Below are 16,885 nucleotides of genomic sequence, written 5' to 3' on the forward strand. Positions count from 1 at the left end.
GTGACGTTGTCTGGATTTACCCACAGTGAATTCACTAATTTTTGTTTGCCTACTTTCTGCTATTTTTAGTATATGACAGCTTTTACTTCTTTTTAAACTTTTCAGGCGTCTTCTAATAGTGAGGAGAACAGAAGCCTTTTATGCTTCTTGAAATGTAGGATCGTGGCAGCTGTATGCTGTCTGTTGAAGGCAGCATCTGTCTTTGCGTGGCTTTTGAGGTTGTTGTCTAAAGATGCTTTACAGTCTCCAGAGCAGGGTGGCCGTAGGATAGGGGCCTCTACTTGTGGCTGCATTTTATTTTTTTCCAGCTCTATTGAGATATAATTGGACATGTAACATTGTGTAAATTTAAGGTGTACAATGTGATGATTGGATTTAGATGTATGTTGCAAAGTGGTGACCACAGTAAGATTAGCTAACACATCCATCACTTTGCATAGTTACTCTTTTTTGTTTTGTGGTGAGAAGTTTTAAGATTTATTGTATTAACAGCTTTCGAGTATATAATACAGTGTTGTTAAGTGTAGTCACCATGCTGTACATCACATCCCCAGAACTTATTCATCTTATAATTGGAAGGTTGTACCTTTGACCCCCTTCACCAATTCCTCCACCTCCCCTCTGCAACCACGGATCTACTCTCGTATCTATGAGTTTGGTCTTTTTAGATTCCACATATAAATGAGATCATGTGGTATTTGTCTTTGATTTCTTTCACTTGTTGTACTGCCCCAAGGTCCATCCATGTTGTTGCAAATGGCAGGATTGCCTTCATTTTTTTGTGGCTGAATAATATTCCACTGTACATATACATACTGCATTTTCTTTATCCATTTTTCTGTTGACCGACACTTAGATTGTTTCCTTGTTACTTAGATTGTTTCCTTGTCTTGGCCATTGTAAATAATGCTGCAGTGAGCATGGGGGGGGGTGTAGATATCTCTTTGAGATAGTGATTTCATTTCCATTGGACGTATACGCAGAAGTGGGATTGCTGGATCACATGGTATTTCTATTTTTAATGTTTTGGGGAACCTCCATACTGTTTTCCACTGTGGCTGCACCAATTTACGTTTCCACCAGTAGTGTACCAGGGTTCTCTTTTCTCCGTATCCTTGTCAACACTTATCTCATCTTTTTGATAATAGCCATTCTGACAGATATAAGGTGATATCTCATTGTGGTTTTGCTTTGCATTTTCCTAATGATAGTGATATTGAGCAGCTTTTCGTATACCTGTTGCCTGTTCTCATGTCTTCTTTGGAACAACGTCCAGCCTGTTTTTTAATCAGATGATTTGTCTTTTTGCTATTGAGTTCCCTATATATTTTGGATATTAACCGCTTATCTGATAATATGGTTTCCAAATATTTTCTCCCATTCCATGGGTTTCCTTTTCATTTTGTTGATTGTTTCTTTTACTTTGCAGAAGCTTTTTAGTTTGCGGTGGACCTACTTGTTTGTTTTTGCTTTTGTTGCTGTGCTTTTGGTGTCATATCCAAAATTCGTTGCCAAGGCCAATGCCAAGGAACTTTTTCCCTATGTTTTCTTCTAGGAGTCGTATGGTTCAGGTCTTACATTTAAGTCTTTAATCCATTTTGAGTTAATTTTTGTGAGTGTTGTAAGATAGGGGTCCAGTTTCATTCCTTTGCATGTGAATATCCAGTTTTCCCAGCACCATTTATTGAAGAGACTGTCCTTTTCCCACTGAGTGTTCTTGACTCCTTTGTCAGTTATTAGTTTGACTGTATATGTGTGGGATTATTTCTGGACTCTTGATTCTGTTCCATTGGTTTATGTGTCTGTTTTTATGCCACTACCTTTGATTACTAGAGTTTTGTAGTTTAGTTTGAAATCAGGAAATGTGATGCCTCCAGCTCTGTTCTTCTTTCTCAAGATCGCTTTGGCTATTAGGGGTCTTTTGTGGTTCTATACACATTTTAAGATTGTTTTCTGTATTTCTGTAAGAAAATGCCATTGGAATTTTGATAGGGGTTGCATTGAATCTATAGCTGTATACTTTTGGGTAATATGGACATTTTAACAATATTAATTCTTCTGTTCCATGTACATGTGATATCTTTCCATTTGTTTGTGTCTTCATCAATGTCTTACAGTTTTCAGTGTACAGATCTTTCACTTCCTTGGTTATATTTCTTTCTAAGTATTTTATTGTTTTTGATGGTATTACGAGTGGGTTTTCTTGTGGCTCTATTTTAGATTTCTGATAACTGATTACCTTTGAATGTCTCAAGTCGTATTTCTGTTGTCAGGAAGGGAGTCTTTGCGATCACAGATTTTGAAGGTTCACTGTATACAGTGTTTCAGTTATGTTAACTAGATAATTTATAAACCAGCTTTAAGAATGTGGGAATTCAGTTGGTGAGATCCAGAGACTTGATTTTTTTTCTTGGAGATTGCTCTTAGTAAGATAACTTCTCTCCCTGTTTTTTGCTTATGTTGCTTATTGCGAGTGATATCAAAAGAATAGAGTTAGCAGCAGACAAATTTTTTTTTTTGGTTGTTGTGTAGGTTTAAATATTTGTTAAAATACAGAAGTTGTACTTATTTCCAATTCATGGTAATTTCATCTGGACTTTTAAAAATATTTGTTATATGTTCCTTTTGCAGCTTTAAGAAGATTGTAATAGGGCCTGGGCCCTGTGGTCAAGTGATTAGAGTTCTGCATGCTCCACTTCAGCAGCCCAGGTTTGTGGGTTTGGATCCTTGGTGCAGACCTACTCCACTCACCAGCCATGCTGTGGTGGTGTCCCATACACAAAAAAAATTGAGAAAGATTGGCACAGATGTTAGCTCAGGGCTAATCTTCCTCAAGTAAAAAAAGAGGAAGATTGGCAATGGATGTTAGCTCAGGGTGAATCTTCTTCAGCAAAAAAGAAGAAAGAACTTTATAATAAAGTCCATATCATGACAAAAAGTCCATATTTTGTGTTTCAGAGTACTGGTGGACACAAATAGGATTGATGTATACTGTATTTATGAAGGTTAATTTTGAAAGAGAATCCAAAGGGAGGAACTCTACCTCTATAAAGTTATTTATGTTTTGAAGTTACTTATGTTATGAAGTAAACCTTTTTTCTCCTTCCTAGATTTATGCTGGTTGCCCTTTAGGCAATTAAAATTTGACAGTGGCATTCGTTGAATGCTGTGTTGGGCTTGCAGAAAGTAGGTGGGAGAGACAGTAGGAGAGTCACTCATTTAGCATGTTAAACTTTCAGTGGTATAAAGTAAACCTGTATAATAGGTTAATAACAATCTTTAGTGAATGCTTTGTGAAACTATAGTTCTCAAGATTCAATTTCAGAGAAAAGTATAAGATTGTGAATATAAAAGCAAATACTGCTGAATTTCAGTGAACGGGAATATTTCTTAACTTTAAAAGATTCCTTAACTTCACTGTAGGTTAATCAATTTATTAACAGAAGTAGTGTTCCAGAAAAATATGAAAATGAAAATAATATGAATAGTTTCCTTGCCCTATGTTAGTTCCTTCATTTGTATGTACTTGCAGTTTGAATGTGTGTAAGATTTTGCTGTTTTTTCATAGTTTTGCTGTTTGTGTAGACTTCTTATGTATTTACATTTTTGCGTGTCTCTTTGCTTTCTCTTAAATAGCAGAGGTAGGAATTTGATTGTGGAATGATAATAAAATAAAAATTGATGTGTAGGCTATAAAGTGAAGAAACTGAAATGTACTGCAGAATAGACTATGGTCTTGGAAAAAATAAGCAGGCTTTTCCTGGGATTTAATTGGTGTCCTTGATTGTGAGATGCTGGGAAGTTTGCTCCTGGTTTTTATGGCTTTCTCCGTGGAAGCTCTGAACGCTGTGATTGAAGGGCCCGAAAGAGAAAATTCTTGGCTAGCGCTTTTCCCCTGGCTTCCGGAAAAGTCTGTGAGGAACAAGGTCAGCGGTTACCCCTGTTGAAAGAGTCTTGTAGTATTCTCAGTCACATTGTGGCAGGAAGCAGTATTGCCCATGTACGGGAACTGTGTTCAGATTATTAAATTTTAGGTAAAGTGTTTTGTGACAGTTAGTTTTGTTTGTTACACATCATTGACAGACTTTGTTTACAGCTTCTGAAAACTGTTTCCAGTGTTTAGCTGGGTCTGGAATTCTGTGTTCACGGTCATCGTTTCTGTGGAGACTTTATTCCATTAACCTTTGGCTTCTATTTCTGAGTAATATGTAAGTCTAATTTTATTCCTTTATAGGTAATTTTTTTAATGTTGGTGTGTCTGTATAGTCACATAAGTGTGTGGATGCTCACACACAATTTACAGTTTCTTTAATTCTTTCTAATCTCTCAGGTCTTTTATGTGAGTGTTTTTTTCTTTTTTCCGTGTGTGATTTCTTTTATCCTTCTAATAGCTGAATATATATATATATATATATATATATTTTTTTTTTTTTTTTTTTTTTTCTGGTGAGGAAGATTCTCCCTGAGCCAACATCAGTTACCAATCTTCCTCGTTTTTATTCTTTTTTTCCTTGAGGAAGACCAGCCCTGAGCTAACATCTGCTGCCAATCCTCCTCTTTTTGCTGAGGAAGACTGGCCCTGAGCTAACATCCGTGCCCATCTTCCTCTACTTTATATGTGGGACGCCTGCCACAACATGGCTTGTCAAGCAGTGCCGTGTCCGCACCCAGGATCTGAACCGGCGAAGCCTGGGCTGCCAAAGCAGAATGTGTGTACTTAACCACTGTGCCACGGGGCCGGCCTCTTCACTCATATTTCTAAAAATGAATTCCTCAAATTAGTTTTTAAAAGTCATGATTTAATTTATAAGTTAAAAATGAATTTAAATTATAAAAGCAATATGGTGGGAAGATGTAAACATTCTGAAGGATATAAGGTGCAAAGTTATCAGGAAAGGTACTCAGAAATCCCCATCGAGTTAATGGTTTATGCCACGTCTTTCCAGGAGTTTTTAAAGCATATTCGGGCATGACTGTCATGTAAAACAGAATTTTCTCTCTATACTGTTCTCCAGCTTGCTTTTTATGTATGTTTGGTTCATTTACAATATTTTTGGGTGAACGTCTTCCCATATTCTCTGTGAAGCTTGCCTGCAAGCTTATTTAGTCTTTTCCCTAATGCTAGACATATGTTTTTGTAGTTTTTATAAAGTTACATTGCTAACAGTGAACATGCTTGAGTATGTCTTTGTATTTGTGTGGTTATATCTGTAGATTAACAGAAAAGGAATTTTCTCTGGAGTATGCACTATTTCTATACTTTAAGGTTTTTCCAAATTTCTAAGGAGATTTCACTAGTTATGATTCACTAGCTGTAATCAAACTAACACTGTATGAGAATATTACATCATTTCTGGAAATAGGCAAGAATAAATATAACATTTTATCATTTTGGTACTTTCATTGTTGAATGACCTAAGGTGATGCACCTGTGAGTTATTTTATTAGCCTGTTATGTTCAACTTTTTTTTTTTTTAGAGGTTGGCCCTGAGCTAACATCTGTTGCCAATCTTCTTCCTGTTTTTTCTTCTTCTCCCCAAAGCCCTCCACTACGTAGTTGTATATTTTGGTTGTGAGTCCTTCTGGTTGTGGCATGTGGGACGCTGCCACAGTATAGCTTGATGAGCGATGCCATCTCCCCGTCTGGGATCTGAACTGGTGAAACCCTGGGCCGCCGAAGTGGAGTGTGCGAACTTAGCTACTCGGCCACAGGGCGGCCCCTATTTTATGTTCAACTTTAACATCCTAGCCAAACTTCCCTAAGGGAGGATGGATTTTGAAGTAGGTTTTCTGTTTGCTAGTAAATTTAGTTGATCCCAGATGTCGGTTGTTAAGACTAGTTTGTGGTAGTGGGATTGGACAAGATTGGAGGGGTTAGAGCAGATGTTGGGCGACAGGGAGAGTTACAGGGAGGTTTTGAATCAAAACTAGGAAGAATGTTCAAATATCTTTATGAAAGGGGCTTGTGGGAAGTGCTCATCCCTGGCTTTCAAGCACAGGCTCGCTTACTGTTCAGCCAGTCCAGTCTATGCGTGGCTAGTTGCTTGGCTAGCTCTTTGCAACTCAGAAATCTTGTGAAAATGCAAAGGTAGGTCAGGATTGTAGATTTTAGAGAGAGAAAGTCTTCTATATATGGTATAGCTGTTTTACAGTTACGTTATTGGTGTGAATTTTGTGTTCTAATGTTAACCTTTGAACAGTTTTGATAATTTATGTTCTTTGGAAATGATTTTATGTATTGATTTGAAATACTGAGTGTTTAAAATGTGTTAAGTTTTTGGTATTAAAGCTTTTAATTTGTCTAATTAAATTGTCGTAAGTTAGATTTCTTTACAGAATGAACTCCCCTCCCGCCCGCTTTTTTTTTTGGTGAGGAAGATGAGTCCTGAGCTAACATCTATGCCAGTCTTCTGTGTTTTGTATGTGGGGTGCTGCCACAGCATTGCTTGATGAGTAGTCTGTAGGTCTGTGCCCCAGATTTGAAACCCATGAACCCTGGGCTGCTGAAGTGGAGCGCACAAACTTAACCACTACGCCACCAGGCTGGCCCCTACAGAATGAACTTTTAACCAGATTATCTCCTGGGGAGGTGTTTTTAAATGAGCAATGTCTTTTCCTGAGAAAATTGGCTGGTTTGGGCTTGATGAGTAAGCAAAAGTCTGAAAGATATTGGTGTAACTTTCAGCAGCTACCAGCTATGCAGATCCTTTTCAGTTTTTTAGAGAAGCTGTTGACACTGATTTATCTATTCTTGTATTAAAGGGAAAAAAGTAAGTTTGGTTAAAAAAATAAAATAGAAGTTTCCTGTGCTGTGATGTGATACCTAGTGGAGAAAGTAAATTTTATTCTTCATCTCTGGCATTAGTTGGATTTGTTGCAGATTGGGGCAGCAGTACTTTGGAACGGGCGTTGCTGCAGTAACTTAGGGGGCGTGTTAATAAGATGTGAGTCACAGCAATAACTCGGGGCTGCAGTTCAGAAGGAGACACTGCACCACAGCTTTGAGATTTCAGTGTAGTCTGTAAAGTTAATTTAGAGAAGCTCTTGGAAGTGGAGTTCTCATATCAGGCAACTCAATGTTTGATTTACTAGATTATTTTATCTTTAGGTTACTTTGAATCTTTTTTCTCTTATTTTAAAAGATAATTTTATAATTGTATTGTGGACTCTTGGGCCATTATACTTTTGGTGTAGTGACTGACTACACAATGGAAATTTAGATGAGTTTATATTTTAATAGCTGTTTCAGGAAATGTTGAATGCTTTGTCTGTTTTTCTCATTGGTGTCTTTTTCTTACTAATTTGTAGAATCAAGTTTTTAAAATTCTTAATTGCAGATGTAGTACACTTGTAAACTTTTAAACGTATACAACTGTACGTAGAGTGAGTCTGCTTATTTTCTTGTGTTTTCAAGTACTTTATATATTTTTATGTTTAAAACTTTGTGTCTCTATTTGATTTGAATGATCCAGCCTTCTCTCTACTGATTTGAAATAACTTAAACTAGATTTTTTAATCTGTTTGGATCTATTTTAGATTTTGAGTTCCAATATTGTCTGTTTTCTGTCTTTATCATACTGCAGTAGATAGCTACCCCTCTAATTGTTAAGACTGTCTCCTGTCTCATAGAATTCTGTGAATGTGTACACAGAGAATAAGTGCTTTAGGATTTAGGAGAAGGAGAGCTAGCTGTAGACATGGTACTTAGACTGGGAGAGTAGGACCGCACTGAGGCTCGGGTTAGATTTTTATGCTCTGGTTTTTAGATACTGTGTACTTACTTACCTCCTCAGCTAGATGGTAAATTCGTTTAAAGTCAGCAAATCTATTTGTGCAATGCTGCTAAGCATCTTGCCTTCTCCATTCAAATATTTAAATTTAATTGGAGAATCAAAATGAACAGAATTTATAAAGAATAAAAAATAACTATATTAATATAATATAGTTAATATAATTTTTTTATATATATAATTTATATATAATTAATATGTTAATTATATTAACTATAATTATAATGTTTTATAGGACCTCCCACACCACATTTTCACCCTTCCTCTGAGGTAACAACATTGTTTCCCATTTCATTAAGAAAATAATAGCAGTAGGGAGAGAATTTTCACCAACTTCTACCCCATGTCTACCTCCTTGCCTGGGCCTGTTTTCTTTCCTTGTGTTTCTGTGGCTGTTTGTGCTTCCATCTAAGGCTAGTCTTCATACTTGTACAGCAAATGCTCTTCCCTCCTGCCATTTGAAACATTGCCTGTCACTCTCCCACATCATTAATCTTTCCCTTTCTACTGGGATCATCTTGTCAGCATATTACCATGCTGTCATTTCTCCTATCTTTAAAAACCAAACTGTCAACCTCATACTCCCCTCCAGCTCCTGTGTCATTTCTCTCATCCCTTCCTAGGAAATCTTCTCCAAAGAGTTGTCCATGCCTGCTGGAGTTCCTCTCATTTTTCACTTCATTTCGGGTTTTGGTTACCACCACTCTGCTCCTTTGGTTAAAGTCACCAGTAGTCTGCGTTGCTAAATCCAGCAGTCAATTCCTAGTTTTCCTTGTACTTTGTTTACCAACACCATTTGAGAAAGTTGATCTCTCTCCTTCTTGCTGTACTTTATTCATTTGGCAAGCAGGGCAACATGCTGTTGATTTTCTTTCTATGTCTCCTTTGCAAGTTCCTCTTCATCTTCCTGTTGCTGACTTGTCCAGGGGATCAGTGTTGAGACCTGGGCTCTATTTATATCCATTCCCGTGGTGATTTTATCCAAGCTTATGGCTTTAAACATAATTCGTGTACTGAATACCCCTAAATCTGTGTCTCTAGCCTGCACATCTTCCCTGTCCAAGCCATCTTTTGTTTACCTGCCTACTGGACATCTCCACCTGTCTAAAAACCAGCTCGCGGTCTTCACCCCTATGTCCTTCCCACGTTTCCCCCGTCTCAGTGAAGGGCAGCTCGATTGTTTTTGGCTTAGTCTAACAGCTTTGGAGGTGGCTTTGTCTTTGCTTGTTCTCTTACACCCTGGATTCCAATCCTCCGCGAATCATCTTGTTTCTACCTTCATAATGTATCCAGAATTTGACTACTTCTTAACTACCCACCTTTGCTACTAACTTGCTCTAATAGTCTCTTACCTAAATTATTTCAGTTGTGTCTTAACAGTTTTCCCTGCTTTCTCCTTCTCCCTACGTCCTTTTCTACTCAGAAACCCCCCACTGGGTTCCCATATTACTCAGAGTACAAGCACAATGCTTCCAATTGCCTGTCAGAAACTGTGTGATTTGTTTACGGCCCCTGCCCTCCTCAAATGATCTCTTTAACCTCATCTTCTACCATTTTGCGTCTTGTCTTGTTCATTATACTTGAACCACACTGTCCTTATTGTTCTTGCTCAAATATACTGTGTGTTTTCTTGTCTCATACTGTATATCAATTGCTGGCCTATCTTCCCTTTAGTAGAATGTTAGCCCTATCAGGGCAGGGATTGTGGCTTTTTTTTTTTTTTTTTACTGCTGTTTATTCAGAACACCCTAGAAAACAGTGCTGACGTATAAGTGGTGCTAAATAACTATATGAATGAGTGACTTATAGACTATGGTAGAAGACAGTAGTTGAAAAGAGGTATGATTTGAGCTGGACTTTGAAGGATAAGGGAAGATTTGTACAAAGAAGGAGGCAAAGTTTTTTAGATTTGATAGTAGGGAGAAGGTGAAACTGGACTTTTCAGAAAGTGGCCCCTTTGGGTTTCCTGCTTTAGCACCTATAGTAGCTTATTACTGCTGATTTTGTCTACTCAGTTGACAGCTGACCCTCTCTGGCTGGTTGTACTTACATTCTTCAGAATCATAGTGAAAACTCCCAGACATGAACCTATTCCTGTATTCGTGATTTTGGCAAGTGGTTTCATCATTCATGACTCCTCCCAGCTGGAAGCGCAGGAGTTGTGTTAGACACTCCTCCGTCACCCTCACTGTGCTCTAATACTGCCTTGTCCTGTTAGTTCACCCAAGTATCTCTCTGTCTGCATTGACTTAATCCGCTCTCATCACGTCTATTTAGCCTGTTGAAATAGTCGTTTTAATTAGTCTCCTTGCATCTGTGTTAATCTATCCATTGGATTGTAAATTTTGATTAAACTTTGTTAAAGTCCTAATTGATTCATATGTTCCCAGTCACTTTTGATAGTTTGTGTTCTTTGCTCATTTTTCTAATTCCCTCTTGTTTCTTTATGTGTGTATGTTGTAATCTATATCTATTAGTTTCAGTATCTTAAATCTTTAGGGGTCTAAATCCTTAGTTTGTTTCTGTTGCCTTGCTCATGGTGGCCTATCTCATGTTCTATTGTTTTGGGGGTTGTGGCCTCTTACCTGGACGACGGTTTTTGGAAATCTTGAGGAGCCTGGCTTGAGGGAGCATTCCACCAAAGAGAATATGTGTTTGCTTCTGCCACATGCACTGTGGGCCCCACCAGCTTGGGAACCCTTAAATATTTTGGCTTGGCATTTCTAAGATCATGCAAGTAGTTTGGACTTTAAAGCCATGTAAGAAGACAGCCCCCGCTCCCCCCCCCCCCGCCCCCCGGTAAGGCAGAACTGGGACCAAAAGTCAAGACTTTCGGCTTCATTTTAGTGCTTCATTATATTGCTATTCATCAATCTTAAAATTTATTTTTGCTCAGGACATATCTGGAATGTAACATGCATACTTTATTTGATGCTAGCAACAACACAATGCCTAATCTTAAATTTTAACGAAGAGAGTTCAGAAAATATTGTGGACAATTCTGTGGTGGAATGGAAATGTGATTAAATGATACTTGTCCACCAGTAATAGATTTTTTTTGTCACTGTAGAGTCCTTCCCATAAATAAACCATTTTTCTTAAAAAGATGAACTTGTACATTTGAAAAACAACATAGATGTTGTGAGTTTAAAGGAAGGGAAACATGATATGAACAGTGGCATGTTTGGAATGCAGACCATTTAGATTCAGTGTGATGAGGTTACAGGTAGATTTTGTTACTTATGAACACTGTTTTTACAAAGAACCTATAGTAAGAGCTTTCAGCTTAGGCTTCACAGCTGCTTGTGAGTGATATTTTAACTAGACTGTGCATCGAATAAAGCTCTTGTAGGCTACTGGGAGCCTGCATAGCTTTTAAAGGTGTATTCAATTAGTTGTCCAGACAGTATTGGTTTATACAGGAACTTTTATGAAATTAAGTGTTCTTGGGTTGAAAACCACCTTTCCCTCAAGTGATTGTTCTTTACATATGTGCCTGTTTACTTGTTTGGTGTATGTCAGTGGAAAAAAGCTGACCTTCAGTTCAGATTTTAGTCTTGAATTTTTGTTATATTTTTCCTAATGCTTCTTTTGAGTCACTCCAATTGACATAAGTTTATCAGTTGAAGAAGAGTTTATAAAATTAGGTTTTTTGGTGTCATTTGTTTAAATATTTTTTTAGTTTGAAGAAAATGATGAAAGAAGCAAGAGTAACTGAAACACAAAGGTAGTAAGAAAATAGAATTCAAAATTCTTACGTTTACTTGAAATTCAATAGTATACTGATCAAACTGCTTCAATTTTCCCTCCCTGTAATAAGTAAGCAGTTCTTTTTTATTTGTATTTATTTAAACTTTTAAAAGTGTAATATTGTGATTGTGCATTCGGGGTGGTTACTTAAATTTTCTTTTTCCCTAAAGATTGGCACTTGAGCTAATATCTGTTGCCAGTCTTCTTTTTTTTCCTTCTTCTTCACCCCAAAGTCCCCCCAGTACATAGTTGCATATTCTAGTTGTGAGTGCCTCTGGTTGTGCTGTGTGCCCCCAATCTTTGTTTTAATGTAGAAGAAATTTAAGAAGTTGAACAATTAGCTATACCTTAAAAATATTTAGGGGCCGGCCCTGTGGCTGAGTGGTTAAGTTCGTGCGCTCCGCTGCAGCAGCCCAGGGTTTCGCCGGTTCGGATCCTGGGCTGGACATGGCACCGCTCATCGAGCCATGCTGCGGCTGCGTCCCACAACTAGAAGGACCCACAACTAAAAATGCACGACTATGTACCGGGGTGCTTTGGGGAGAAAAAGGAAAAATAAAAATATTAAAAAAAATTTATAATCTCATTCTGTAAAAAATAATGATTCTCATTTATCTGTAGTCTCAGATTATGTCTGTATGTATATAATTGTGTTCAACATAAATAATTTTTAGCTTTTTGTTATATATTTTGCTACCTTACACTGTTTTAATTATTTTAAATGATGTGATGTTTAAATGTATTATGTTTCTGTAAATGTTCCACACTTAGATAATTTTATTGCTTTATCATTATAAATAGTGGGCCTATTGTTACGTATATAGTTTTATCCTTTTTGATTAAGCAGTTTGATTGAAATTGTAAGAATTGCTCTTGATTTTATTTTTATAACATTTAAAATTTCAGGTTTCATGTTATTTGTTAATATAAACAGATTGTTGAGCCTTCTGAGAAGTTTACAGAATTTAACTCAGTGATGTAGTTCAATTTTTGTAAGAACAAATGTAAGTTATAAGAAGACAAGTAAATAGAATCTTAAAAGTATTTATTAACATAATACATAGTCAGATGAAACATAGAACTTATGTATTCTTTCTCCATTCTGTTAACTGTTTTTTTTTTCCCTCCAATTTTGAGTTCTTGAAGGGGTAGGGCAAGGATGAAACTCTCATCTCTTATTCTAGAGCAGGATTTTTAACCTGGGTCCAAGCATACCCTTCAGGGAGTCTAGAAACCTCCTGGAATGATAAGTACACCTTAGTGAGTATGTACACTTTTTGTTTGTTTTGAGGATTGGTATCTTTCATCAGTTTCTTGAAGGATTTATGTCCCAGTAAAAGATAAACGCCGCTGGTATGGAATGTAGGTTGAGAATAGTTTGGGCTTAATTTCTTATGATCCCATGGATATCTTACTCCTTGTTCATGTGACAGAGAAATCTCTAGTAGCACCATTGGCCATTAATTACATTCAGATTGGAATCTATTAAAGTTTAAGATGTGATTAGATTAAAAAGGTCGTTAATATTACAAAGGGAATGTGATAATATGGGAGAGATTATTGTTGGTTTTGCTGCCATCTTGAAACCTGAGCCTCTACTTGTCTGCATGTTTTATCAACTCAACAAAGATATGTTGAATTGCATCCTGTGGACTTAGAAAATTTTAATGACCTGATTACCATTACCTTCAGCTAAATTGACTTTGTCACCTTCCCCTTCCTTTTATTTTTCCATCCCACTCCGCTTTTTAATATCTCTGCCTGTCTTTGCCCTTCCCCCTGTTTTTCTCTCTGAATTTCATTTCCAGTCCTCTGTTGCCTGCTTCTTTTTTCTCCTTATATTACTCTTAGGCTCATGGTATAATTTGAAGCTATAGTATATTAATTGATATTGTATTACTTACTCATTTTGCCTTTTTTTGAGGAAGATTGCCCCTGAGCTAACCTCTGCCCACCTTCCTCTATTTTATATGTGGGACGCCTGCCGCGGCATGGCTTGATGAGGAGTGCATAGGTGTATGCCTGGGATCTGAACCCGTGAACCCCGGGCTGCCAAAGCGGAGCACGTGAATTTAACCGCTGTGCCACTGGGCTGGCCCCTATTTTGCCTTTTTTTAAAATAAGCAAGGAATTGAACATTTTATGAGTTTCTCTTAAACTAACAAAAAGAATTTAAAATATTAAGGCAAATGAAACTCAACCTGTGATTTTGGCACAACTTTAATTTATACCTTCATCTTAATAACCTATTGTGCATAAAATGTTTTGAAGAATGTTTGATCACACAAGTAAAATTATGATTTTAACTATTTAGCAGTATTGAATTTAACAAAAAGTCTTAGTATTTATAGTTTTAATAGCAATATTTTATTGAGTTGTTATTTGTTAATTTAACCCATTCTGATGTTAGATATGTTGTCTCTTTCAGTTTTTCATATTATATGTAATGTTGCTCTGAATATCTTTGTATGTACTTTTCCTTGCAGATTTCTTGGGCTAAAAATCAGGATTATTGGGTTAAAGGAATGCAAACGTTTTCTTGACTTTAAATTTGTCTTGGTCTTCTGGTTAGGCTCTTCTAGATGCAGAAAGAGTGCTCAAGTGAAGGGAAATTGAATTGTGAGAAGGGGATCTCATGAAAATCCAAAGATGGGAATCGTGATTTCTCCAGGCTTATGTGGGACATGTAAATTTTGATTACATTTTTATTTGTAAAAGTCCTAATTGTGGGACCTGGGAAAGGAACTAGAAAACTATCAGGACGTTTGAGGGCCAAGGCTGCGTGTGGCTGCAGCTTGCTGTCCAGCAAGCCCTCTCTGACTTTGACTTGACCTTTTTCAGGGTCTATGGCTGCTGCTAAGTGCCTTAGCCTCTTTTCTTCCCCAAAGCAAAAATCCGAAGAGTTCTAACTCATTGTTTTGTCCTATTGTCTCTCCCAGCTCCCCAGAAGTTGAGCAGGCTATGTAGTCTGTGGATGGTAATGTTAAAACAAACAAAAACCAAAAGTAACACTTGGTCTCTCCTCTTTAAAAGCATTCCTGACTGACCAGTAAAATACAGTAAAATATGTCTCATTAATTAAAAACCTGGATAGTTTTATGAATTATCAAGGAAGTACAAAGTTTCTTTTAGTGTTTGTTAACATCTTTTCCCCTTCAACTTATTAAAACCTTGTCTTAGTAAGTCCAGGGTTATGTTAATACCATTTTAAAAATTGCTTATGGAAGTGCGAACTGTTAACAAGTGCTGTTTCAATCAGAAAGGTTAATAGTGGTGCACAATAAACAACTTTGTTCTCAGGTCCCATTTCTTGCTATTTTCAGACTTAGGTTATTGCTGGTATAACTTGAGTAAAGTATGTTCCATATTTTTAAATGACATATAAGTGGAAAGACAAAGTTAAATTTAATAAGCTTAAGTTTATTATGTTACCAATATAAGATTCCTAAATTTGTCTATCTTGGCAATTAACACAGACAGCTGTGAATAGCTATATTTTGTTTTGGAAAATTCATGAGTCCTTAAAATGGTTCTGGTGAAGTCTTATATTCAGTAAGTCAGATTTATCTAACTTTAAAGCAGATGTTTTCTAAGTTCTAAAATAATTCTCAGAATAATGATTCCTCTGTTTAGGTGGAATTTGGTTTCTTTATCTAATCCCTACCTGTTTTAATTTAAGACTTCAGACCAATATTTTAAAAACTAAAAATTCTCAGATTTATTCGTAAAGTGCAAAAGTTGACTTAACTTTGATTAGCTTTATCTTAAGCATGTCCTGGAGTTTGATTTCATCTGTGTTACACACTTTGCCTTTTTCCACAACAAATTTGAGAGGAGTTATAAGAATACAAGCCACATTTATGTGGCTTATACATGTTTATAGGAATATTGATATTTCGAAGCTAAACATAAGAATCATTCTTACTGTGAAGTTTAATTTTAGCTGAGACTGCCCTTCAGATGAGGGCTACAGTGCCTGTGTTCAAGGCAGATCTGGGTAGTCAGGTCACACCTTTAATTTCTGTAGCTCTTGGGTTAATCTAAAAGTAAGGCTGATAACCTGTTGCTAAAGCAAAGCCTCTTGTAGTGTTTGGGAAGGAGGGTGATGGCCAACTTTGTTTTTGCAGTATTACTTGTTTGCAGTAAGGGATACCTTGAAAAAAATTAAGAGAAGCATCTAATTTGTAATTTATGTTAATGCAAAATGATACATCCTAACATTTTGATTTTGACTTTATTGTCATTTCATGTCCTTAATGTGTCTACCAGATCATGAGGCTGTTAGTCGCTGGAATAGAGGTGCTAGAAGTTTGTGAGTCTAAATCTTTAAATGAGGGAATGAACTGCCTCTATTTTCTCTGCCATTAAGAGTGAGGTACTTTTAATGAATATCCAGTGTGTTGGTAATAGTTAATGCCTCTTTATTTCCACATAGAGTAGCATTCATCAACATTGTACGGTAGTAGGAAAAAAGCTATATACTAATAAAGTGTCAAAAGTGGATATTTGGGGAAAAAAGTAATGCATGTCTAAGTTTTTTTCCTCTTAGGATCTTTTCACATGATTTAAAAATAGAAGGCTGTGTTACACTGTTTCCAGTTAACCACATATTTTTTTGTAGTATATTTGAATTGTAGATGGCAAAGTAATCAGATATGTGATTTAAACAACTAACCTGCCTAGATTTATAGATCAGGTTAGATCTGGAATACCACTTGAAAGAGCAGAGGTTTTGTGTGTTTAATTTTTATAAGACTGACTCACTTTTTTTTTCTTGCGCATTTATGTTTTATAGGATCACATTAACAAAAAGCACCATGGAGTTTTATGAGTCAACGTATTTTATTGTCCTTATTCCTTCAGTAGTTATTACAGTAATTTTCCTCTTCTTCTGGCTTTTCATGAAAGAAACATTATACGATGAAGTTCTTGCAAAACAGAAAAGAGAACAAAAGCTTATTCCTACCAAAACAGATAAAAAGAAGGCAGAAAAGAAAAAGAGTAAAAAGAAAGAAATCCAGAATGGGAACCTCCATGAATCCGATTCTGAGAGTGTACCCCGGGACTTCAAATTATCTGATGCCTTGGCTGTAGAAGATGAGCAAGTTGTACCTGTTCCGCTGAATGTGGTGGAAACTTCAAGTAGTGTTAGAGAAAGAAAAAAGAAGGAAAAGAAACACAAACCTGTCCTAGAAGAGCCGGTCACCAAAGAAAGTGATGTATCAAAGATTCCAGGCAAAAAAGTCGAAGCTGTCCCAGTTACTAAACAGCCCACCCCGCCCTCTGACACGGCTGCCTCGAGGAAGAAACCCGCGCAGAGGAAGCCTAAGAACGGAAGCGGTATT

At 36.7% G+C, this 16,885-nt stretch overlaps 1 protein-coding gene across 23 annotated transcripts in view; it reads left to right on the forward strand.

The window, feature by feature from the left end:
- Window positions 1-16,885, forward strand: part of KTN1 (kinectin 1) — a 101,348-nt gene that overhangs the window by 15,970 nt on the left and 68,493 nt on the right. For 17 of the 23 annotated variants that reach the window (XM_070594193.1, XM_070594201.1, XM_070594204.1 and 14 more), the window contains one exon: window positions 16,336-16,880. In XM_070594193.1, coding sequence (XP_070450294.1) covers window positions 16,358-16,880 — 523 coding nt within the window. In that variant the 5' untranslated portion in view covers window positions 16,336-16,357. Of the gene's footprint in view, window positions 1-2,631; window positions 2,710-16,335; window positions 16,881-16,885 lie in introns of all 23 variants that reach the window. The other 6 variants (XM_070594194.1, XM_070594202.1, XM_070594205.1 and 3 more) reach the window with 1 other exon arrangement.

The sequence above is a fragment of the Equus przewalskii genome, chromosome 25 (assembly GCF_037783145.1).
Source record: "Equus przewalskii isolate Varuska chromosome 25, EquPr2, whole genome shotgun sequence".
Lineage (NCBI taxonomy): Eukaryota > Metazoa > Chordata > Mammalia > Perissodactyla > Equidae > Equus > Equus przewalskii.